At 54.9% G+C, this 24,942-nt stretch overlaps 1 protein-coding gene across 1 annotated transcript in view; it reads left to right on the plus strand.

The window, feature by feature from the left end:
- LOC137353441 (protein cornichon homolog 3) overlaps positions 1–24,942 on the plus strand; it is a 235,295-nt gene that overhangs the window by 48,496 nt on the left and 161,857 nt on the right. The window contains exon 2 of the mRNA XM_068019739.1: positions 15,320–15,388. Coding sequence (XP_067875840.1) covers positions 15,320–15,388 — 69 coding nt within the window. The remainder of the gene's footprint in view (positions 1–15,319; positions 15,389–24,942) is intronic.

Raw genomic sequence — 24,942 nt, forward strand, 5'->3', positions numbered from 1 at the left:
GCACTGTTAGAGAGCCAGTACTGAGAGAGCGCTGCACTGTCAGAGGCTCAGTACTGAGAGAGCGCTGCACTGTCAGAGGCTCAGTACTGAGAGAGCGCTGCACTGTCAGAGGCTCAGTACTGAGAGAGCGCTGCACTGTCAGAGGCTCAGTACTGAGAGAGCGCTGCACTGTCAGAGGCTCAGTACTGAGAGAGCGCTGCACTGTCAGAGGCTCAGTACTGAGAGAGCGCTGCACTGTCAGAGGCTCAGTACTGAGAGAGCGCTGCACTGTCAGAGGCTCAGTACTGAGAGAGCGCTGCACTGTCAGAGGCTCAGTACTGAGAGAGCGCTGCACTGTCAGAGGCTCAGTACTGAGAGAGCGCTGCACTGTCAGAGGCTCAGTACTGAGAGAGCGCTGCACTGTCAGAGGCTCAGTACTGAGAGAGCGCTGCACTGTCAGAGGCTCAGTACTGAGAGAGCGCTGCACTGTCAGAGGCTCAGTACTGAGAGAGCGCTGCACTGTCAGAGGCTCAGTACTGAGAGAGCGCTGCACTGTCAGAGGCTCAGTACTGAGAGAGCGCTGCACTGTCAGAGGCTCAGTACTGAGAGAGCGCTGCACTGTCAGAGGCTCAGTACTGAGAGAGCGCTGCACTGTCAGAGGCTCAGTACTGAGAGAGCGCTGCACTGTCAGAGGCTCAGTACTGAGAGAGCGCTGCACTGTCAGAGGCTCAGTACTGAGAGAGCGCTGCACTGTCAGAGGCTCAGTACTGAGAGAGCGCTGCACTGTCAGAGGCTCAGTACTGAGAGAGCGCTGCACTGTCAGAGGCTCAGTACTGAGAGAGCGCTGCACTGTCAGAGGCTCAGTACTGAGAGAGCGCTGCACTGTCAGAGGCTCAGTACTGAGAGAGCGCTGCACTGTCAGAGGCTCAGTACTGAGAGAGCGCTGCACTGTCAGAGGCTCAGTACTGAGAGAGCGCTGCACTGTCAGAGGCTCAGTACTGAGAGAGCGCTGCACTGTCAGAGGCTCAGTACTGAGAGAGCGCTGCACTGTCAGAGGCTCAGTACTGAGAGAGCGCTGCACTGTCAGAGGCTCAGTACTGAGAGAGCGCTGCACTGTCAGAGGCTCAGTACTGAGAGAGCGCTGCACTGTCAGAGGCTCAGTACTGAGAGAGCGCTGCACTGTCAGAGGCTCAGTACTGAGAGAGCGCTGCACTGTCAGAGGCTCAGTACTGAGAGAGCGCTGCACTGTCAGAGGCTCAGTACTGAGAGAGCGCTGCACTGTCAGAGGCTCAGTACTGAGAGAGCGCTGCACTGTCAGAGGCTCAGTACTGAGAGAGCGCTGCACTGTCAGAGGCTCAGTACTGAGAGAGCGCTGCACTGTCAGAGGCTCAGTACTGAGAGAGCGCTGCACTGTTGGAGGAGCAGTACTGAGGGAGCGCTGCACTGTCGGAGGGTCAGTACTGAGAGAGCGCTGCACTGTTGGAGGAGCAGTACTGAGGGAGCGCTGCACTGTCAGAGGCTCAGTACTGAGAGAGCGCTGCACTGTTGGAGGAGCAGTACTGAGGGAAAGCTGCATAGTCCAAGGGGCAGCACTGAAGGAATGCTGCACTGTCGGAAGTGCTGCATCTTTTGAATGAGACATTAAATGGAGGTCCCTGTGTAGCTACCTCAAGTGGGTTTAGAATATCCCTTGGTACTAATTGAAGACGAACAGTGTGTCCCGGCCATTTGTTTTCCCATGGTCAGCACCAGCAATGAAACAGATTTTCCCAGTGCTGTTTGTGGCATCTTTTGTGTACAAGTTGGCTGTTGTGTCAGCACTTTACAAGTCATTATGTGGATGAGGTTGTGAGTGGTTCTGGTGCTATATTTTGTTCTTTGTCCCTTTTCTGAAAGCTCTGACCTCTCACTAGGAGACAATGCAGTTGAGCCAATACTTTCCTGAGTGGGCTACTGCATGGAATCCCAGTGTGGTCGGGTTCACAGTGCAGAAGGGGAAGCCATGCGGCCCATTGTCCTGTGCCAGTGACAGCTGTAATCCCAATCCTGGTTCTTTCCTTTACATTTTTCCTTTAATTCCCTCTTAAATATGACTACGTTTTCTTCAACAACACTTTGTGTTAATGGATTGCATATAGGGGCTGAAAGGCCCCTTTCCTGTCCTATTCAGCAGACAGACATGGTTAAAGAGGACTGTGTGTGCCTGCAATTGCACCATATTGCGGGGGTCGATAAATTCAGGATGAGGGAAGGGTAGATAATTTGTGGTTAAAATTGGACCGAATGAATACCAGTAAAAGGTGGGTCCTGTGGAGTGGCTGCCTCTGCTTCACAACATTTTCAACATTAATATTTCAGCACAGACAACAGATGCAAATCCACAGGACATCATAAGATAATTATCAGCAATTAGCAGAGCCAAAGTAGCATAGAGTTATAAAAACAAGAAATGCTGGAACCACTCAGCAGGGCTGGCAGCATCTGTGGAAAGAGAAGCAGAGTTAACGTTTCGGGTCAGCGACCCTTCTTCGGAACTGACAAATATTAGAAAAGTCACAGATTATAAACAAGTGAGGTGGGGGTGGGGCAAGAGATAACAAAGGAGAAGGTGCAGATTGGACCAGGCCACATAGCTGACCAAAAGGTCACGGAGCAAAGGCAAACAATATGTTAATGGTGTGTTGAAAGACAAAGCATTAGTACAGATTAGGTGTGAATACACAGAATATTGAACAGCAGCAAGTGCAAACCTGAAGAAAAACAACCTGAAAAAAACAGTGGGTAAGCAAACTGAACAAACTAAGATGAAATGAAATAAATGCAAAAAAAGATTGTAAAAAATGTAAAAAGGAATTTTAAAAAAAAGGAAGAAAAAATAACTAAAAATGACTAAAAATGAAAGTAAAGTGGGGGGCTGTCATGCTCTGAAATTATTGAACTCAATGTTCAGTCCGGCAGGCTGTAGTGTGCCTAATCGGTAGATGAGATGCTGTTCCTCGAGCTTGCATTGATGTTCACTGGAACACTGCAGCAATCCCAGGACAGAGATGTGAGCATGAGAGCAGGGGGGAGTGTTGAAATGGCAAGCAACCGGAAGCTCAGGGTCCTGCTTGCGGACTGAGCGGAGATGTTCCGCAAAGCGGTCACCCAGTCTGCGCTTGGTCTCCCCAATGTAGAGGTGACCACACTGTGAGCAGCAAATACAGTATACTACATTGAAAGAAGTACAAGTAAATCGCTGCTTCACCTGAAAGGAGTGTTTGGGGCCTGGGATAGTGAGGAGAGAGGAGGTAAATGGGCAGGTATTACACCTCCTGCGATTGCAAGGGAAGGTGCCCTGGGACGGGGACGAGGTGATGGGAGTAATGGAGGAGTGGACCAGGGTGTCGCGGAGGGAACGATCCCTTCGGAATGCTGACAGGGGAAGGGAGGGTAAGGTGCGACTGGTAGTGGCATCACGCTGGAGGTGGCGAAAATGGCGGAGGATGATCCTTTGGATATGGAGGCTGGTGGGATGAAAAGTGAGGACAAGTTGGACAATATGGAAGCAAAGTTGATAAAGTTTTCTAGTTCGGGGCGGGAGCAGGAAACGGCACCGATACAGTCATCAATGTACCGGAAAAAGAGTTGGGGGAGGGGGCCTGAGTAGGACTGGAACAAAGAATGCTCGACATATCCCACAAAAAGACAGGCATAACTAGGACCCATGCGGGTACCCATAGCGACACCTTTTACTTGAAGGAAATGCATGGAGTTGAAGGAGAAGTTGTTCAATGTGAGAACAAGTTCAGCCAGGCGGAGGAGGGTGTTGGTGGATGGGGACTGGTTGGGCCTCAGTTCCAGGAAGAAGCGGAGAGCCCTCAAACCATCCTGGTGGGGGATGGAGGTGTAGAGCGATTGGACGTCCATAGTGAAGAGGAGGCGGTTGGGACCAGGAAACTGGAAATTGTCAAAATGACGTAGGGCGTCAGAAGAGTCACGGATGTAGGTGGGAAGAGACTGGACCAGCGGAGAAAAGATAGAGTCTAGATAGGAAGAAATAAGTTCAGTGGGGCAGGAGCAGGCTGACACAATGGGTCTGCCGGGACAGTCCCGTTTGTGGATTTTGGGAAGGAGGTAGAAGCGGGCTGTCCGGGGTTGCGGGACTATGAGGTTGGAAGCTGTAGAGGGAAGATCTCCAGAGGAGATAAGGTCAGTGACAGTCCTTTGGACGGTGGCTTGATGTTCGGTGGTGGGGTCATGGTCCAGAGGGAGGTAGGAAGAGGTGTCTGTGAGTTGGCGTTGAGCTTCTGCAAGGTAGAGGTCGGTATGCCATACAACAACAGCACCACCCTTGTCTGCAGGTTTGATGACCATGTCGGGGTTAGACCTGAGAGAACGGAGTGCCTCAAGTTCAGAGGGGGACAGGTTAGAGTGAGTGAGGGGGGCAGAGAAATTGAGACGACTAATGTCTCGCCGACAGTTTTCAATGAAGAGATCAAGAGCGGGTAAGAGGCCAGGGGGAGGGGTCCAGGTAGAGGGAGAATGCTGGAGGCGGGTGAATGGGTCTGCTGGTCGGGGGGGAGGACTCCTGGTCGAAGAAGTGAGCCCGGAGGCGGAGGCGACGGAAGAAGAGCTCAACGTCATGCCGAGCGCGAAATTCATTGAGGTGGGGGCGTAAGGGGATAAAACTGAGACCTTTGCTGGGTACAGAACGCTCAGCATCAGAGAGGGGGAGGTCAGAGGGTATAGTGAATACACGGCAAGGGGTCAGATCAGAAGGGATGGGGTCAGAGGGAAGTGAAGCGGAAGGAGGATCTGGAGGGGCATTAGTCCCCATCAGCTGCTGGAGCTTGCGTTCCTTAACACCTGAAAGGAAGAAAAAAAGTTTTTTGTTAATGCGTCGGATGAGACGTAAGATGAGATGAAACTGCGGAGTAGAACAGATTTGAGATAAGGTGAGACGGTGCTGCTGGAGAGAGAGGTCCAGTGTGTGCATATGGCGGCGCATAGCACTGAGTGTGGATCTCAGGATGCGGCGAGAGTAGCAGTCCGAGGAACGTTGTATTTCTCGGAGATACCTGTGATCCTGGGTGGTTTCAAAGCATGATGGGTGAAACTGCAGTTGGAATCCACGTGGAATCAGTCGGAGCCGGAGACAGTCACTGAGGAAGGAGATGTGGCTGTGAAAACGAGTTTTGGTAGATACCTTATCAAACACCAGGAGGGAAATAGAAAGCAATGAAGGTGAACAAGGTAAAAGAGACAAACGAAAATCCCGTCGGAGAGAAGAGCAGAACTTCTTCAAGGTAGGCATTCCTGGAAGAGAAGTGGCAGTGAATTAAACACTAAAATAAAAGCAAAATACTGCGGATGCTGGAAATCTGAAACAAAAACAAGAAATGCTGGAATCACTCAGCAGGTCTGGCAGCATGGAAAGAGAAGCAGAGTTAACGTTTCGGGTCAGCGACCCTTCTTCGGAACTGACAAATATTAGAAAAGTCACAGATTATAAACAAGTGAGGTGGGGGTTGGGCAAGAGATAACAAAGGAGAAGGTGCAGATTAGACCAGGCCACATAGCTGACCAAAAGGTCACGGAGCAAAGGCAAACAATATGTTAATGGTGTGTTGAAAGACAAAGCATTAGTACAGATTAGGTGTGAATATACTGAATATTGAACAGCAGCAAGTGCAAACCTGAAAAAAAGTGAGTAAGCAAACTGAACAAACTAAGATGAAATGAAATAAATGCAAAAAAAAGATTGTAAAAAAGAATGTAAAAAGAAAGAAAAAAAAAATCACTAAAAATGAAAGTAAAATGGGGGTCTGTCATGCTCTGAAATTATTGAACTCAATGTTCAGTCCGGCAGGCTGTAATGTGCCTAATCGGTAGATGAGATGCTGTTCCTCGAGCTTGCGTTGATGTTCACTGGAACACTGCAGCAATCCCAGGACAGAGATGTGAGCATGAGAGCAGGGGGGAGTGTTGAAATGGCAAGCAACCGGAAGCTCAGGGTCCTGCTTGCGAACTGAGCGGAGATGTTCCGCAAAGCGGTCACCCAGTCTGCGCTTGGTCTCCCCAGTGTAGAGGAGACCACACTGTGAGCAGCGAATACAGTATACTACATTGAAAGAAGTACAAGTAAATCGCTGCTTCACCTGAAAGGAGTGTTTGGGGCCTGGGATAGTGAGGAGAGAGGAGGTAAATGGGCAGGTATTACACCTCCTGCGATTGCAGGGGAAGGTGCCATGGGAAGGGAACGAGGTGGTGGGGGTAATGGAGGAGTGGACCAGGGTGTCACGGAGGGAACGATCCCTTCGGAATGCTGACAGGGGAAGGGAGGGGAAGATGCGACTGGTAGTGGCATCACGCTGGAGGTGGCGGAAATGGCGGAGGATGATCCTTTGGATATGGAGGCTGGTGGGGTGAAAAGTGAGGACAAGGGGAACCCTGTCACGGTTCTGGGAGGGAGGGGAAGGGGTGAGGGTAGAGGTGCGGGGAATGGGTCGGACACGGTTGAGGGCCCTGTCAACCACAGTGTGGGGAAATCCTCGGTTGAGGAAAAAGGAGGTCATATCAGAAGCACCGTCATGGAAGGTAGCATCATCAGAGCAGATGCGTCGGAGACGGAGAAACTGGGAGAATGGAATGGAGCCCTTACAGGAGGTAGGGTGTGAAGTGTAGTCGAGGTAGCTGTGGGAGTCGGTGGGCTTATAATAGATATTAGTAGACAACCTATCCCCAGAGATGGAGACAGAGAAGTCGAGGAAGGGAAGAGAAGTGTCAGAGATAGACCATGTAAAGGTGAGAGAAGGGTGGAAATTGGAAGCAAAGTTGATAAAGTTTTCCAGTCCGGGGCGGGAGCAGGAAACGGCAGCGATACAGTCATCAATGTACCGGAAAAAGAGTTGGGGGAGGGGGCCTGAGTAGGACTGGAACAAAGAATGCTCGACATATCCCACAAAAAGACAGGCATAATCAGGACCCATGCGGGTACCCAAAGCGACACCTTTTACTTGAAGGAAGTGCGTGGAGTTGAAGGAGAAGTTGTTCAATGTGAGAACAAGTTCAGCCTGGCGGAGGAGGGTGTTGGTGGATGGGGACTGGTTGGGCCTCTGTTCCAGGAAGAAGCGGAGAGCCCTCAAACCATCCTGGTGGGGGATGGAGGTGTAGAGCGATTGGACGTCCATTGTGAAGAGGAGGCGGTTGGGACCAGGAAACTGGAAATTGTCAAAATAACGTAGGGCGTCAGAAGAGTCACGGATGTAGGTGGGAAGAGACTGGACCAGCGGAGAAAAGATAGAATCAAGATAGGAAGAAATAAGTTCAGTGGGGCAGGAGCAGGCTGACACAATGGGTCTGCCGGGACAGTCCCGTTTGTGGATTTTGGGAAGGAGGTAGATGCGGGCTGTCTGGGGTTGTGGGACTATGAGGTTGGAAGCTGTAGAGGGAAGATCTCCAGAGGAGATAAGGTCAGTGACAGTCCTTTGGACGGTGGCTTGATGTTCGGTGGTGGGGTCATGGTCCAGAGGGAGGTAGGAAGAAGTGTCCGTGAGTTGGCGTTGAGCTTCTGCAAGGTAGAGGTCGGTACGCCATACGACAACAGCACCACCCTTGTCTGCAGGTTTGATGACCATGTCGGAGTTAGACCTGAGAGAACGGAGTGCCTCAAATTCAGAGGGGGACTGGTTAGAGTGAGTGAGGGGGGCAGAGAAATTGAGACGACCAATGTCTCGCCGACAGTTTTCAATGAAGAGATCAAGAGCAGGTAAGAGGCCAGGGGGAGGGTTCCAGGTAGAGGGAGAATGCTGGAGGTGGGTGAATGGGTCCGCTGGTCGTGGGGAGGACTCCTGGTCAAAGAAGTGAGCCCGGAGGCGGAGGCGACGGAAGAAGAGCTCAAAGTCATGCCGAGCGCGAAATTCATAGAGGTGGGGGCGTAAGGGGATAAAACTGAGACCTTTGCTGAGTACAGAACGCTCAGCATCAGAGAGGGGGAGGTCAGAGGGTATGGTGAATACACGGTAAGGGATCAGGTCAGAAGGGGTGGGGTCAGAGGGAAGTGAAGCGGAGGGAGGATCTGGAGGGGCATTAGGCCCCATCAGCTGCTGGAGGTTGCGTTCCTTAACACCTGAAAGGAAGAAAAAAAGTTTTTTGTTAATGCGTCGGATGAGACGTAAGATGAGATGAAACTGCGGAGTAGAACAGCTTTGAGATAAGGTGAGGCGGTGCCGCTGGAGAGAGAGGTCCAGTGTGTGCATGTGGCGGCACATAGCACTGAGTGTGGATCTCAGGATGCAGCGAGAGTAGCAGTCCGAGGAACGTTGTATTTCTCGGAGATATCTGTGATCCTGGGTGGTTTCAAAGCATGATGGGTGAAACTGCAGTTGGAATCCGCGTGGAATAAGTCGGAGCCGGAGACAGTCACTGAGGAAGGAGATGTGGCTGTGAAAACGAGTTTTGGTAGATACCTTATCAAACACCAGGAGGGAAATAGAAAGCAATGAAGGTGAACAAGGTAAAAGAGACAAACGAAAATCCCGTTGGAGAGAAGAGCAGAACTTCTTCAAGGTAGGCATTCCTGGAAGAGAGGTGGCAGTGAATTAAACACTAAAATAAAAGCAAAATACTGCGGATGCTGGAAATCTTAAATAAAAACAAGAAATGCTGGAACCACTCAACAGGTCTGGCAGCATCTGTGGAAAGAGAAGCAGAGTTAACGTCTGTCTGCTTTTATTTTAGCATAGAGTTATCATGTGAATGGTTGTGTTGTGGCCATATTACTGGGCTAATAATCCAGAGAATGTGAATTCAAAACCCACTAAGGCAGTCTGTGAGTTTGAATTAAAATTAAAAATATCTGGGAGTAACTAAAAGTTAGCATCAGCAAAAGTGACTCTGAAGCTGTCAGATTATCTTCAACCCCATTTGTGCGAATGTCTATTTAACCATGTGTTTGTATGTGTCTATCTGTCTGTATGTGTGTGTCTGTTGTGCTAATGTCTCCTTCTTGGCCTGGCATTCTAATTACATCTCTATGAAATACCCATAGTGGTTTTAGTATGTTAAAGGCACTATATAAATGTAAGTTATTATTGTATCTGTTCGTGTCTGTAAATGTGTACCTGTGTGTGTACATCTTTGAGTATGTGTATATATCCCTGTGTGTATAGACCTATCTTTTTTATTCGTTCATGAGATGTGAGCATCACTTGCGAGGCCAGCGTTACTACCCTTCCTGATTTCCCTTGAGGGGGTGGTGGTGAGCTGCCTTCTTGAACCGCTGCAGTCCATGTGAGATAGGTACACCCACAGTGCTGTTAGGAAGGGAGTTGCAGGATTTTAGCCCAGTGACAATGAAGAAACGGCGATATAGTTCCACTTACCTTCCGGGTGAGCAGCGGAGAGGAGCGGACCTGCGGGGAAAAAAACCGAGCAAAAGAAGAGGATAAATTGAGCCTGAGGATCGCAGCCCAGTCACTCACCTTCCGGGAGAGCAGCGGAGAGGAGCGGAACTGCGGGGAAAAAAACCGAGCAAAAGAAGAGGATAAATTGAGCCTGAGGATCGCAGCCCAGTCACTTACCTTCCGGGAGAGCAGCGGAGAGGAGCGGACCTGCAGGGAAAACCCCGAGCGAGAGAAGAGGATAAATTGAGCCTGAGGATCGCAGCGCAGTCACTTACCTTCCAGGAGAGCAACGGAGAGGAGCGGACCTGCAGGGAAAACACCGAGCGAGAGAAGAGGATAAATTGAGCCTGAGGATCGCAGCCCAGTCACTTACCTTCCGGGAGAGCAGCGGAGAGGAGCGGACCTGCGGGGAAAACCCCGAGCGAGAGAAGAGGATAAATTGAGCCTGAGGATCGCAGCCCAGTCACTTACCTTCCAGGAGAGCAACGGAGAGGAGCGGACCTGCAGGGAAAACACCGAGCGAGAGGAGAGGATAAATTGAGCCTGAGGATCGCAGCCCAGTCACTTACCTTCCGGGAGAGCAGCGGAGAGGAGCGGACCTGCGGGGAAAACACAGAGCGAGAAGAGGATAAATTGAGCCTGAGGATCGCAGCCCAGTCACTCACCTTCCGGGAGAGCAGCGGAGAGGAGCGGACCTGCGGGGAAAACACCGAGCGAGAGAAGAGGATAAATTGAGCCTGAGGATCGCAGCCCAGTCACTCACCTTCCGGGAGAGCAGCGGACAGGAGCGGACCTGCGGGGAAAACACCGAGCGAGAGAAGAGGATAAATTGAGCCTGAGGATCGCAGCCCAGTCACTTACCTTCCAGGAGAGCAACGGAGAGGAGCGGACCTGCAGGGAAAACACCGAGCGAGAGAAGAGGATAAATTGAGCCTGAGGATCGCAGCCCAGTCACTTACCTTCCGGGAGAGCAGCGGAGAGGAGCGGACCTGCAGGGAAAACACCGAGCGAGAGAAGAGGATAAATTGAGCCTGAGGATCGCAGCCCAGTCACTTACCTTCCGGGAGAGCAGCGGAGAGGAGCGGACCTGCGGGGAAAACACAGAGCGAGAGAAGAGGATAAATTGAGCCTGAGGATCGCAGCCCAGTCACTCACCTTCCGGGAGAGCAGTCCAGGCGCGCCGGAGTTTGAAAACAAAGTGAGCAGTGACGTCACAGGAAAGCTGCAAGGTGATTGGTTGGTGAGTAACTGCTGTCAGGGAATAACTCTAAATAGCTGGGTAAGTAACTAAAAGTAAAGGGAAAGGTCTACAGTTTTTTTAAAAATAGAGTATATAGTGTTTCTTTTTTAGGGAATCAAGGTCCATTGTGTAAATAATCTAATTTTTGGGTAATTTAAGGGGATAAATTAAGGGGAAGTCATGGCAGGGCAGCTCGGCAAAGTGATGTGCTCATCCTGTGTAATGTGGGAAGTCAGGAATACTTCCAGTGTCCAAAGCAAACACGTGAGCAGGAAGTGTCTCCAGCTGCAGCTATTCGAAATCCGCGTTTTGGATCTGGAACGGCAGCTGGAGACACTGCAGAGCATCCACGAGGCTGAGATCATCATGGAGAACACGTACAGGGAGGTGGTTACACCGCAGGTAAAGACTGCTCAGGCAGAAAGGAAATGGGTGACTGTCAGGCAGAGTAGAAGAACTAGGCAGGTAGTGCAGGAGTCCCCTGGGTCCATCTTCCTATCGAACAGATTTTCCACTTTGGATACTGTTGGGAGAAGATAGCTTCTCAGGGAAATGCAGCAAGAGTCAAGTCTATGGCACCATGGGTGGCTCAGCTGTACAGGAGGGGAAGAAAAGGAGTGGGAGAGCTATAGTGACAGGGGATTCTATTGTAAGGGGTACAGATAGGTGTTTCTGTGGCCGCAAACGTGAGTCCAGGATGGTATGTTGCCTCCATGGTGCTAGGGTCAGGATGTCACGGAGCGGCTACAGGACATTCTGCAGGGGGAGGGTGAACCGTAGGAGGTTGTGGTACATATTGGTACCAACGACATAGGTAGAAAGAGGGATGAGGTCCTGTAACAAGAATTTAGGGAGCTAGGTAGCAGATTAAGAAGCAGGACCTCAAAGGTTGTAATCTCTGGATTACTCCTGATGCCACGTGCGAGTGAGTATAGGAATAGGAGGAGAGAGCAGATGAATGCGTGGCTGAGGAGGTGGTGCAGGAGGGAGGGCTTTAGTTTCCTGGATCACAGGCTCTGGTGCTGGCAAAGGTGGGACCTGTACAAGTTAGACGGTTTGCACCTGAACTGGAACAGGACCAACATCCTTGCTGGGAGGTTTGCTAGTGCTGTTGCTGGGGGGTGGGGTGGCGGGGGGGGGGGGGTTTAAACTAATTTGGCAGGGGGATGGGATACAGAGTGGAGGTACAGTAGGGGGTGATGTACAGTCAAATATAAAGAGAAACTGAGTCAGTCTGGAAGACAGAGAAAATACAGACCTGTTAAGGCACAAGGGAAAAATGCAAGGCTGGATTGCATCTATTTTAATGCAAGGAGTCTCACTAGTAAGGCAGATGAGGGTGTTGATTAGCACATGGGAAGGGCAGGACTGGCAGTTCAATATTCCAGGGTATAGAATCTACAGGCATGATAGGGGCGGGGGTAAAAGAGGAGGTGGCATTGCACTGTTGTTCAAGGAGTCAATTACTGCAGTAAGAAGGGATGATATCGTAGAAGGTTTCTCAAATGAGGCCATATGGGTAGAACTTAAAAACAAAAAGGGGGCAATCACTTTGCTGGAAGTGTACTAAAGGCCTCCAAATAGTTAGGGAGAGATAGAGGAACAGATATGCAGGCAATTCTCAGAGAGGTGTAAAAGCAATAGGGTAATAATAGTAGGGGATTTCAACTTCCCCAATATCAACTGGGATAGTCTTAGTGCAAAAGGCTTAAAGGGGGCGAAATTCTTAAAATGCATACAGGAGAGCTTTTTGAGCCAGTACATAGAAAGTCCCACAAGAGAAGGGGCAGTACTGGACCTAATCCTAGGGAATGAAGACGGACAAGTGGTAGAAGTGTCTGTGGGGGAACATTTTGGGGATAGTGACCATAACTCTAAGATTTAAGGTAGTTATGGAAAAGGACAAAGATGGATCATAAATAAAGGTACTGAATTGGGGGAAGGCCGATTTCAAAATGATAAAACATGATCTGGCCAAAGTGGACTGGGAGCAGCTACTTGTAGGAAAGTCTACATCAGACCAGTGGGAGTCATTCAAAGAGGAAATAGTGTAAGTTCAGAGCCAACATGTACCCGTTAAGGTGAAGGTTAGGACCAACAAGTCCAGGGAACCCTGGGTGTCAAGGGATATAGAGGATTGGATCAGGAAAAAAAAGAGGCTTTTGGCAGATTCAGAGGGCTGAAAACAGCGGAGGCCCTAGAGGAGTATAGAAAGTGTAGGGGTGGTACTTAAAAAAGTAATTAGGAGAGTGAAGAGGGGCATGAAAAAACACTGGTGGGCAAGATAAAGGAAAATCCTAAGGCGTTTTATAAGTATATTAAGGGCAAGAGGATAACCAGGGAAAGAGTAGGGCCCATTAGCGACCAAAGTGGCAATCTGTGTGTGGAGCCAGAGGACATAGGTGAGGTTTTAAATGATTATTTTTCATCTGTGTTCACTATGGAGAAGGACGATGTAGGTGTAGAGATCAGGGAGGGGGATTGTGATATACTTGAACATAGTAGCATTGAAAGGGAGGAAGTATTAGCTGTTTTAGCGGGCTTAAAAGTGGATAAATCCCCAGGCCCATATGAGATGTATCCCAGGCTGTTATGTGAGGCAAGGGAGGAGATAGCAGGGGCTCTGACACAAATTTTCAAATCCTCTCTGGCCACAGGAGAGGCACCAGAGGATTGGAGGACAGCCAAAGTGGTGCCATTATTCAAGAAGGGTAGTAGGGATAAACCAAGTAATTACTGGCCATTGAGTCTAACATCAGTGGTTGGGAAACTATTGGAAAAAATTCTGAGGGACAGGATTAATCTCCACTTGGAGAGGCAGGGATTAATCAGAGATAGTCAGCATGGCTTTGTCATGGGGAGATCGTGTCTAACTAACTTGCTAGAATTTTTCGAGGAGGTGACTAGATGTGTAGATGAGGGTAAAGCAGTTGATGTAGTCTTCATGGACTTCAGTAAGGCTTTTGATAAGGTCCTGCATCGAAGATTGTTCAAGAAGGTAAGAGCCCATGGGATCCAGGGCAATTTGGCAAAGTGGATCCAAAATTGGCTTAGTGGCAGGAGGCAGAGGGTAATGGTCGAGGGTTTTTGCGAGTGGAAGCCTGTGACCCTTGCTGTTTGTAGTGTAGATTAATGATTTAGACGTGAATATCGGAGGTGTGATCAGTGAGTTCGCAGATGACACAAAAATTGGTTGTGTTGTAAATAGTGAGGAGGAAAGCCTTAGATTACGGGACGATATAGATGGGCTGGTAAGATGGGCAGAGCAGTGGCAAATGGAATTTAATCATGAGAAGTGTGAGGTGATGCATTTTGGGAGGACTAGCAAGGCAAGGGAATATTCAATGGATGGTCGGACCCTAGGAAGTACAGAAGTTCAGAGGGACCTTGGTGTACTTGTCCATAGATCACTGAAGGCAGCAGCACAGGTAGATAGGTGGTTAGGAAGGCATATGGGATACTTGCCTTTATCAGCCGAGGCACAGAATGTAAGAGCAGGGAAGTTATGATGGAGCTGTATAAAACGCTAGTTAGGTCACAGCTGGAGTACTGTGTACAGTTCTGGGCAGCACACTATCGGAAGGATGTGATTGCCCTGGAGAGAGTGCAGAGGAGATTCACCAGGATGTTGCCTGGGCTGGAGCATTTCAGCAATGAAGAGAGATTGAAAAGGCTAGGGTTGTTTTCCTTAGAGCAGAGAAGGCTGAGGAGGGAACTGATTGAGGTGTACAAAATTATGAGGGACATGGACAGGTTAGAAAGGAAGAAACTTTTTCCCTTAGTGGAGGGGTCAATAACCAGGGGGCATAGATTTAAGGTAAGGGGCAGGAGGTTTAGAGGTGACTTGAGGAAAATGTTTTTCACCCAGAGGGTGGTTGCAATCTGGAAGACACTGCCTGAAGAGGTGGCAGAGGCGGGAACCCTCACAACATTTAAGAAATATTTAGATGAGCACTTGAAACGCCATAGCATACAAGGCTACAGGCCAAGTGCTGGAAAATGGGATTAGAATAGTTAGGTGCTTGATGGCCGGCACAGACACGATGGACTGAAGGGCCTGTTTCTGTGTTGTATAACTCTATGACTTAACGTTGAATGGTGTGTGGCTTGGAGGGGAACTTGCAGGTGGTGCTGTTCCCATGCATCTGCTGCCCTTGTCCTTCTGGGTTGGTAGAGGTCGCAGGTTTGGAAGGTGCTGTCTAAGGAGCCTTGGTGCGTTGCTGCATTGCATCTTGTAGATGGTACACACTGCTGCCACTGTGCGTTGGTGGTGGAGGGAGTGAATGTTGAAGGTGGTGGATGGGGTTCCAATCAAGCGGACTGCTTTGTCCTGGATGGTGTCGAGCTTCTTGAGTGTTGTTGGAGCTGCACCTATCCAGGCAAGTGGAGAGTATTCCATCACACTCCAGACTTGTGCCTTGCAGGTGGTGGACAGACTTTGGGAAGACAGGAGGTGGGTTACTCACGACAGAATTCCCAGCGTCTGACCTGCTCTTGTAGCCATAGCATTTATATGGCTGCTGCAGTTAAGTTGCTGGTCATGGTAACCCCCAGGATGTCAATAGATCTGAGGATGTGTACATGTGTGTGTGTATATATATGTATATATACAACTATTTGAATGTGTGTATGTGTGTATGCCTCTGTGTCTGCTCCTCCCCTCCCTGGAGAAGCATGAAGAGTTTAATAACCGACATTGTTGGTTGTGTTGCAGATAATTGCATTTGATGAATTACGTACAGACCTCAGGAGCCCCATTGACCAGGGCAATCCACTCCATGCAGTAAGTACATCAAAGACTCCAGATGCGATGCGATAGATGGTAAAACCCTCCATATCATACTGCATGAGCGGGTAGGCACTGAAGCATGGGGAGAGGGATGGTACCAAATGTGGGCACTGACAAGTGTTCCATCTGGGATTTGTACTCGACAAAATCAGCAGGATCCCCTCAGTCCCTGCTGTCCCCTCATTCCCCATTCCGTCAGTCCCTGCTGTCCCCTCATTCCCCATTCCGTCAGTCCCTGCTGTCCCCTCATTCCCCATTCCGTCAGTCCCTGCTGTCCCCTCATTCCCCATTCCGTCAGTCCCTGCTGTCCCCTCATTCCCCATTCCGTCAGTCCCCGCTGTCCCCTCAGTCCCCATTCCCTCAGTCCCTGTTGTCCCCTCAGTCCCCACTCCCTCAGTCCCCGCTGTCCGCTCAGTCCCCATTCCCTCAGTCCCAGCTCCCTCAGTCCCCATTCTGTCAGTGCCCGCTGTCCGCTCAGTCCCCATTCCCTCAGTCCCTGTTGTCCACTCAGTCCCCATTCCGTCAGTCCCCGCTGTCCGCTCAGTCCCCATTCCCTCAGTCCCAGCTCCCTCAGTCCCCATTCTGTCAGTGCCCGCTGTCCGCTCAGTCCCCATTCCCTCAGTCCCTGTTGTCCACTCAGTCCCCATTCCGTCAGTCCCCGCTGTCCGCTCAGTCCCCATTCTGTCAGTGCCCGCTGTCCGCTCAGTCCCCATTCCCTCAGTCCCTGTTGTCCACTCAGTCCCCATTCCGTCAGTCCCCGCTGTCCGCTCAGTCCCCATTCCCTCAGTCCCTGTTGTCCACTCAGTCCCCATTCCGTCAGTCCCCGCTGTCCACTCAGTCCCCATTCCGTCAGTCCCCGCTGTCCGCTCAGTCCCCATTCCCTCAGTCCCAGCTCCCTCAGTCCCTGCTGTCCCCTCAGTCCCCATTCCGTCAGTCCCTGCTGTCCCCTCAGTCCCCATTCCCTCAGTCCCAGCTCCCTCAGTCCCTACTGTCCCCATTCCGTCAGTCCCTGCTGTCCCCTCAGTCCCTGCTGTCCCCTCAGACGCGACTCCCTCAGTCCCTGTTGTCCCCTCAGTTCCCAACCCCTCAATCCCTGCTGTCCCCTCAGTTCCCATCCCCTTAATCCCTGCTGCCCACTCAGTCCCCAACCCCTCAATCCCTGCTGTCCCCTCAGTTCCCATCCCCTTAATCCCTGCTGTCCCCACAGTCCCCAGTCCCTCAGTCCCTGCTGTCCCCTCAGTCCCCATCCCCTCAGTCCCCATCCCCTCAGTCCCTGCTGCCCACTCAGTCCCCATTCCGTCAGACCGTGCTGTCCCCTCAGTTCCCAACCCCTCAGTCCCTGCTGTCCCCTCAGTCCCATCCCCTCAGTCCCTGCCGTCCACTCAGTCCCCATCCCCTCAGTCCCTGCTGTCCCCACTGTCACCATCCCCTCAGTCCCTGCTGTCCCCACAGTCCCCATTCCCTCAGTCCTTGCTGTCCCCTCAGTCCCATCCCCTCAGTACCTGCTGTCCCCTCAGTCCCCATTCCCTCAGCCCCAGCTGTCTCCTCAGTCCCATCCCCTCAGTCCCTGCTGTCCCCATCCCCTCAGTCCCTGCTGTCCCCACAGTCCCCATTCCCTCAGTCCCATCCCCTCAGTACCTGCTGTCCCCAGTCCCCATTCCCTCAGCCCCAGCTGTCCCCTCAGTCCCCACTCCCTCAGTCCCTGCTGTCCCCATTCCGTCAGTCCCCACTCCCTCAGTCCCCTCAGACGCAACTCCCTCAGTCCCCTCAGTTCCCAACCCCTCAATCCCTGCTGTCCCCTCAGTTCCCATCCCCTTAATCCCTGCTGTCCCCTCAGTCCCCAGTCCCTCAATCCCTGCTGTCCCCATCCCCTCTGTCCCCATCCCCTCAGTCGCTGCTGCCCACTCAGTCCCCATCCCCAGTCCCTGCTGTCCCCTCAGTCCCTATCCCCTCAGTCGCTGCAGTCCCATCAGTCCCTTCCCCTCAGTCCCCATCCCCTCAGTCCCTGCTGCCCACTCAGTCCCCATCCCCTCAGTCCCTGCTGAACCCTCAGTCCCTGCTGTCCCCTCAGTCCCCATCCCCTCAGTCCCTGCTGTCCCCACAGTCCCCATCCCCTCAGTTCATGCTGTCCCCACAGTCCCCATCCCCTCAGTTCCTGCTGTCCCCTCAGTCCCCATCCACTCAGTTCCTGCTGTCCACACAGTCCCCATTCCCTCAGTCCCAACTGTCCCCTCAGTCCCCATCGCCTCAGTTCTTGCTGTCCTCTCAGTCCCCTTCGCCTCAGTTCTTGCTGTCCCCTCAGTCCCCTTCGCCTCAGTTCTTGCTGTCCCCTCAGTCCCCATCCCCTCAGTCCCTGCTGTCCCCTCAGTCCCCATCCCCTCAGTCCCTGCTGTCACCTCAGTCCCCAGTCCCTGCTGTCCCCTCAGTCCCATCCCCTCAGTCCCTGCTGTCCCCTCAGTCCCCATCCGCTCAGTCCCTGCTGTCCCCACAGTCCCCATCCCCTCAGTCCCCACAGTCCCCATCCCCTCAGTCCCCACAGTCCCCATCCCCTCAGTCCCTGCTGTCCCCACAGTCCCCATCCCCTCAGTTCCTGCTGTCCACTCAGTCCCCATTCCCTCAGTCCCAACTGTCCCCTCAGTCCCCATCGCCTCAGTTCTTGCTGTCCTCTCAGTCCCCTTCGCCTCAGTTCTTGCTGTCCCCTCAGTCCCCATCCCCTCAGTCCCTGCTGTCCCCTCAGTCCCCATCCCCTCAGTCCCTGCTGTCACCTCAGTCCCATCCCCTCAGTCCCTGCTGTCCCCTCAGTCCCCATCCGCTCAGTCCCTGCTGTCCCCACAGTCCCCATCCCCTCAGTCCCCACAGTCCCCATCCCCAGTCCATGCTGTCCCCACAGTCCCCATCCCCTCAGTTCCTGCTGTCCACTCAGTCCCCATTCCCTCAGTCCCAACTGTCCCCTCAGTCCCCATCCCCTCAGTCCCTGCTGTCCCCTCAGTCCCCATCCCCTCAGTCCCTGCTGTCACCTCAGTCCCCAGTCCCTGCTGTCCCCTCAGTCCCATCCCCTCAGTCCCTGCTGTCCCCACAGTCCCCATCCCCTCAGTCCCTGCTGTCCCCACAGTCCCCATTCCCTCAGTCCCTGCTGTCCCCTCAGTCCCATCCCCTCAGTACCTGCTGTCCCCTCAGTCCCATCCCCTCAGTCCCTGCTGCCCCACAGTCCCCATCCCCTCAGTCCCTGCTGTCCCCACAGTCCCCATCCCCTCAGTCCCCATTCCGTCAGACCGTGCTGTCCCCTCAGTTCCCATCCCCTCAGTCCCTGCTGTCCCCTCAGTCCCCATTCCCTCAGTCCCTGCTGTCCCCACAATCCCCATCCCTCAGTCCCTGCTGTCCCCTCAGTCCCCGTTCCGTCAGTCCCTGCTGTCCCCTCAGTTCCCATCCCCTCAGTCCGTGCTGTCCGCTCAGTCCCCACTCCTTCAGTCCCTGCTGAACCCTCAGTCCCTGCTGTCCCCTCAGTCCCCATCCCCTCAGTCCCTGCTGTCCCCATCCCCTCAGTACCTGCTGTCCCCTCAGTCCCCATTCCCTCAGCCCCAGCTGTCCCCTCAGTCCCATCCCCTCAATCCCTGCTGTCCCTTCAGTCCCCATCCCCTCAGTCGCTGCAGTCCCATCAGTCCCTTCCCCTCAGTCCCCATCCCCTCAGTCCCTGCTGTTCCCTCAGTCCCCATTCCCTCAGTCCCTGCTGTCCCCTCAGTCCCCATTCCCTCAGTCCCTGCTGTCCCCTCAGTCCCCGCTCCCTCAGTCCCTGCTGTCCCCTCAGTTCCCATCCCCTCAGTCCCTGCTGTCCCCTCAGTTCCCATCCCCTCAGTCCCCATCCCCTCAGTCCCCGCTGTCCCTTCAGTCCCCATCGCCTCATTTCTTGCTGTCCCCTCAGTCCCCATCCCCTCAGTCCCTGCTGTCCCCTCAGTCCCCATTCCCTCAGTCCCTGCTGTCCCCATTCCCTCAGTTCCTGCTGTCCCCTCAGTCCCCATTCCCTCAGTCCCTGCTGTCCCCACAGTCCCCATCCCCTCAGTACCTGCACTCCCCACAGTCCCCATTCCCTCAGTCCCATCCCCTCAGTACCTGCTGTCCTCAGTCCCCATTCCCTCAGTTCCTGCTGTCCACTCAGTCCCCATTGCCTCAGTTCCTGCTGTCCACTCAGTCCCCATTTCCTCAGTCCCTGCTGTCCCCTCAGTCCCCATCGCCTCAGTTCCTGCTGTCCCCTCAGTCCCCATTCCCTCAGTCCCTGCTGTCCCCTCAGTCCCTGCTGTCCACTCAGTCCCCATTCCCTCAGTCCCTGCTGTCCCCTCAGTCCCCATCGCCTCAGTTCCTGCTGTCCCCTCAGTCCCCATTCCCTCAGTTCCTGCTGTCCCCTCAGTCCCATCCCCTCAGTACCTGCTGTCCCCTCAGTCCCCATCCCCTCAGTCCCTGCTGTCCCCACAGTCCCCACTCCCTCAGTCCCTGCTGTCCCCTCAGTCCCCACTCCCTCAGTCCCTGCTGTCCCCATCCCCTCAGTCCCTGCTGTCCCCTCAGTCCCCACTCCCTCAGTCCCTGCTGTCCCCATTCCGTCAGTCCCTGCTGTCCCCATTCCGTCAGTCCCTGCTGTCCCCATCCCCTCAGACCCTGCTGTCCCCTCAGTCCCCATTCCGTCAGTCCCTGCTGTCCCCTCAGTTCCCAACCCCTCAGTCCCTGCTGTCCCCTCAGTCCCATCCCCTCAGCCCCAGCTGTCCCCTCAGTCCCATCCCCTCAGTCCCTGCTGTCCCCTCAGTCCCCATCCCCTCAGTCCCTGCTGTCCCCATCCCTTCAGTCCCTGCTGTCCCCACAGTCCCATCCCCTCAGTACCTGCTGTCCCCTCAGTCCCCATTCCCTCAGCCCCAGCTGTCCCCTCAGTCCCATCCCCTCAGTCCCTGCTGTCCCCTCAGTCCCCATCCCCTCAGTCGCTGCAGTCCCATCAGTCCCTTCCCCTCAGTCCCCATCCCCTCAGTCCCTGCTGTCCCCTTAGTCCCCATTGTCTCAGTTCCTGCTGTCCCCTCAGTCCCCATTGTCTCAGTTCCTGCTGTCCCCTCAGTCCCCATTGCCTCAGTTCCTGCTGTCCCCACAGTCCCCATTCCCTCAGGCCCTGCTGTCCCCTCAGTCCCCACTCCCTCAGTCCCTGCTGTCCCCATTCCGTCATTCCCTCAGTCCCCATCCCCTCAGTCGCTGCAGTCCCATCAGTCCCTTCCCCTCAGTCCCCATCCCCTCAGTCCCTGCTGTCCCCTCAGTCCCCACTCCCTCAGTCCCTGCAGTCCCCATTCCCTCAGTTCCTGCTGTTCCATCAGTCCCCATTCCCTCAGTTCCTGCTGTCCACTCAGTCCCCACTGTCCCCTCAGTCCCATCCCCTCAGTACCTGCTGTCCCCTCAGTCCCTGCTGTCCCCTCAGTCCCCATCCCCTCAGTCCATGCTGTCCCCACAGTCCCCATCCCCTCAGTCCCTGCTGTCCCCACAGTCCGCATTCCCTCAGTCCCTGCTGTCCCCACAGTCCGCATTCCCTCAGTCCCTGCTGTCCCCACAGTCCCCATCCCCTCAGTCCCTGCTGTCCCCACAGTCCGCATTCCCTCAGTCCCTGCTGTCCCCTCAGTCCCATCCCCTCAGTACCTGCTGTCCCCACAGTCCCCATCCCCTCAGTCCCTGCTGTCCCCACAGTCCCCATCCCCTCAGTCCCTGCTGTCCCCACAGTCCCCATCCCCTCAGTTCCTGCTGTCCCCACAGTCCCCATCCCCTCAGTTCCTGCTGTCCCCACAGTCCCCATCCCCTCAGTCCCTGCTGTCCCCACAGTCCCCATCCCCTCAGTCCCTGCTGTCCCCACAGTCCCCATCCCCTCAGTACCTGCTGTCCACTCAGTCCCCATCCCCTCAGTTCCTGCTGTTCCCTCAGTCCCATCCCCTCAGTACCTGCTGTCCACTCAGTCCCCATCCCCTCAGTTCATGCTGTCTCCTCAGTCCCCATTCCCTCAGTTCCTGCTGTCCACTCAGTCCCCACTCTCCCCTCAGTACCTGCTGTCCCCTCAGTACCTGCTGTCCCCTCAGTACCTGCTGTCCCCTCAGTCCCTGCTGTCCCCTCAGTCCCCATCCCCTCAGTCCCTGCTGTCCCCACAGTCCCCATCCCCTCAGTCCCTGCTGTCCCCACAGTCCGCATTCCCTCAGTCCCTGCTGTCCCCACAGTCCGCATTCCCTCAGTCCCTGCTGTCCCCACAGTCCGCATTCCCTCAGTCCCTGCTGTCCCCACAGTCCCCATCCCCTCAGTCCCTGCTGTCCCCACAGTCCGCATTCCCTCAGTCCCTGCTGTCCCCACAGTCCCCATCCGCTCAGTCCCTGCTGTCCCCACAGTCCCCATCCCCTCAGTCCCCACAGTCCCCATCCCCTCAGTCCCCACAGTCCCGATCCCCTCAGTCCCTGCTGTCCCCACAGTCCCCATCCCCTCAGTTCCTGCTGTCCACTCAGTCCCCATTCCCTCAGTCCCAACTGTCCCCTCAGTCCCCATCGCCTCAGTTCTTGCTGTCCTCTCAGTCCCCTTCGCCTCAGTTCTTGCTGTCCCCTCAGTCCCCATCCCCTCAGTCCCTGCTGTCCCCTCAGTCCCCATCCCCTCAGTCCCTGCTGTCACCTCAGTCCCATCCCCTCAGTCCCTGCTGTCCCCTCAGTCCCCATCCGCTCAGTCCCTGCTGTCCCCACAGTCCCCATCCCCTCAGTCCCCACAGTCCCCATCCCCAGTCCATGCTGTCCCCACAGTCCCCATCCCCTCAGTTCCTGCTGTCCACTCAGTCCCCATTCCCTCAGTCCCAACTGTCCCCTCAGTCCCCATCCCCTCAGTCCCTGCTGTCCCCTCAGTCCCCATCCCCTCAGTCCCTGCTGTCACCTCAGTCCCCAGTCCCTGCTGTCCCCTCAGTCCCATCCCCTCAGTCCCTGCTGTCCCCACAGTCCCCATCCCCTCAGTCCCTGCTGTCCCCACAGTCCCCATTCCCTCAGTCCCTGCTGTCCCCTCAGTCCCATCCCCTCAGTACCTGCTGTCCCCTCAGTCCCCATCCCCTCAGTCCCTGCTGCCCCACAGTCCCCATCCCCTCAGTCCCTGCTGTCCCCACAGTCCCCATCCCCTCAGTCCCCATTCCGTCAGACCGTGCTGTCCCCTCAGTTCCCATCCCCTCAGTCCCTGCTGTCCCCTCAGTCCCCATTCCCTCAGTCCCTGCTGTCCCCACAATCCCCATCCCTCAGTCCCTGCTGTCCCCTCAGTCCCCGTTCCGTCAGTCCCTGCTGTCCCCTCAGTTCCCATCCCCTCAGTCCGTGCTGTCCGCTCAGTCCCCACTCCTTCAGTCCCTGCTGAACCCTCAGTCCCTGCTGTCCCCTCAGTCCCCATCCCCTCAGTCCCTGCTGTCCCCATCCCCTCAGTACCTGCTGTCCCCTCAGTCCCCATTCCCTCAGCCCCAGCTGTCCCCTCAGTCCCATCCCCTCAATCCCTGCTGTCCCCTCAGTCCCCATCCCCTCAGTCGCTGCAGTCCCATCAGTCCCTTCCCCTCAGTCCCCATCCCCTCAGTCCCTGCTGTTCCCTCAGTCCCCATTCCCTCAGTCCCTGCTGTCCCCTCAGTCCCCATTCCCTCAGTCCCTGCTGTCCCCTCAGTCCCCACTCCCTCAGTCCCTGCTGTCCCCTCAGTTCCCATCCCCTCAGTCCCTGCTGTCCCCTCAGTCCCCATCCCCTCAGTCCCCATCCCCTCAGTCCCCGCTGTCCCTTCAGTCCCCATCGCCTCAGTTCTTGCTGTCCCCTCAGTCCCCATCCCCTCAGTCCCTGCTGTCCCCTCAGTCCCCATTCCCTCAGTCCCTGCTGTCCCCATTCCCTCAGTTCCTGCTGTCCCCTCAGTCTCCATTCCCTCAGTCCCTGCTGTCCCCACAGTCCCCATCCCCTCAGTACCTGCACTCCCCACAGTCCCCATTCCCTCAGTCCCATCCCCTCAGTACCTGCTGTCCTCAGTCCCCATCGCCTCAGTTCCTGCTGTCCACTCAGTCCCCATTTCCTCAGTCCCTGCTGTCCCCTCAGTCCCCATCGCCTCAGTTCCTGCTGTCCCCTCAGTCCCCATTCCCTCAGTCCCTGCTGTCCCCTCAGTCCCTGCTGTCCACTCAGTCCCCATTTCCTCAGTCCCTGCTGTCCCCTCAGTCCCCATCGCCTCAGTTCCTGCTGTCCCCTCAGTCCCCATTCCCTCAGTTCCTGCTGTCCCCTCAGTCCCATCCCCTCAGTACCTGCTGTCCCCTCAGTCCCCATCCCCTCAGTCCCTGCTGTCCCCACAGTCCCCACTCCCTCAGTCCCTGCTGTCCCCTCAGTCCCCACTCCCTCAGTCCCTGCTGTCCCCATTCCGTCAGTCCCTGCTGTCCCCATCCCCTCAGTCCCTGCTGTCGCCTCAGTCCCCACTCCCTCAGTCCCTGCTGTCCCCATTCCCTCAGTCCCTGCTGTCCCCATCCCCTCAGACCCTGCTGTCCCCTCAGTCCCCATTCCGTCAGTCCCTGCTGTCCCCTCAGTTCCCAACCCCTCAGTCCCTGCTGTCCCCTCAGTCCCATCCCCTCAGCCCCAGCTGTCCCCTCAGTCCCATCCCCTCAGTCCCTGCTGTCCCCTCAGTCCCCATCCCCTCAGTCCCTGCTGTCCCCATCCCCTCAGTCCCTGCTGTCCCCACAGTCCCATCCCCTCAGTACCTGCTGTCCCCTCAGTCCCCATTCCCTCAGCCCCAGCTGTCCCCTCAGTCCCATCCCCTCAGTCCCTGCTGTCCCCTCAGTCCCCATCCCTTCAGTCGCTGCAGTCCCATCAGTCCCTTCCCCTCAGTCCCCATCCCCTCAGTCCCTGCTGTCCCCTTAGTCCCCATTGTCTCAGTTCCTGCTGTCCCCTCAGTCCCCATTGCCTCAGTTCCTGCTGTCCCCACAGTCCCCATTCCCTCAGGCCCTGCTGTCCCCTCAGTCCCTGCTGTCCCTTCCCCTCAGTCCCCATTGCCTCAGTTCCTGCTGTGCCCTCAGTCCCCATCCCCTCAGTCGCTGCAGTCCCATCAGTCCCTTCCCCTCAGTCCCCATCCCCTCAGTCCCTGCTGTCCCCTCAGTCCCCACTCCCTCAGTCCCTGCAGTCCCCATTCCCTCAGTTCCTGCTGTTCCATCAGTCCCCATTCCCTCAGTTCCTTCTGTCTCCTCAGTCCCCATCCCCTCAGTCCCCATTCCCTCAGTTCCTGCTGTCCACTCAGTCCCCACTGTCCCCTCAGTCCCATCCCCTCAGTACCTGCTGTCCCCTCAGTCCCTGCTGTCCCCTCAGTCCCTGCTGTCCCCTCAGTCCCCATCCCCTCAGTCCATGCTGTCCCCACAGTCCCCATCCCCTCAGTCCCTGCTGTCCCCACAGTCCGCATTCCCTCAGTCCCTGCTGTCCCCACAGTCCGCATTCCCTCAGTCCCTGCTGTCCCCACAGTCCCCATCCCCTCAGTCCCTGCTGTCCCCACAGTCCGCATTCCCTCAGTCCCTGCTGTCCCCTCA

Source organism: Heterodontus francisci, chromosome 3 (assembly GCF_036365525.1).
Source record: "Heterodontus francisci isolate sHetFra1 chromosome 3, sHetFra1.hap1, whole genome shotgun sequence".
Lineage (NCBI taxonomy): Eukaryota > Metazoa > Chordata > Chondrichthyes > Heterodontiformes > Heterodontidae > Heterodontus > Heterodontus francisci.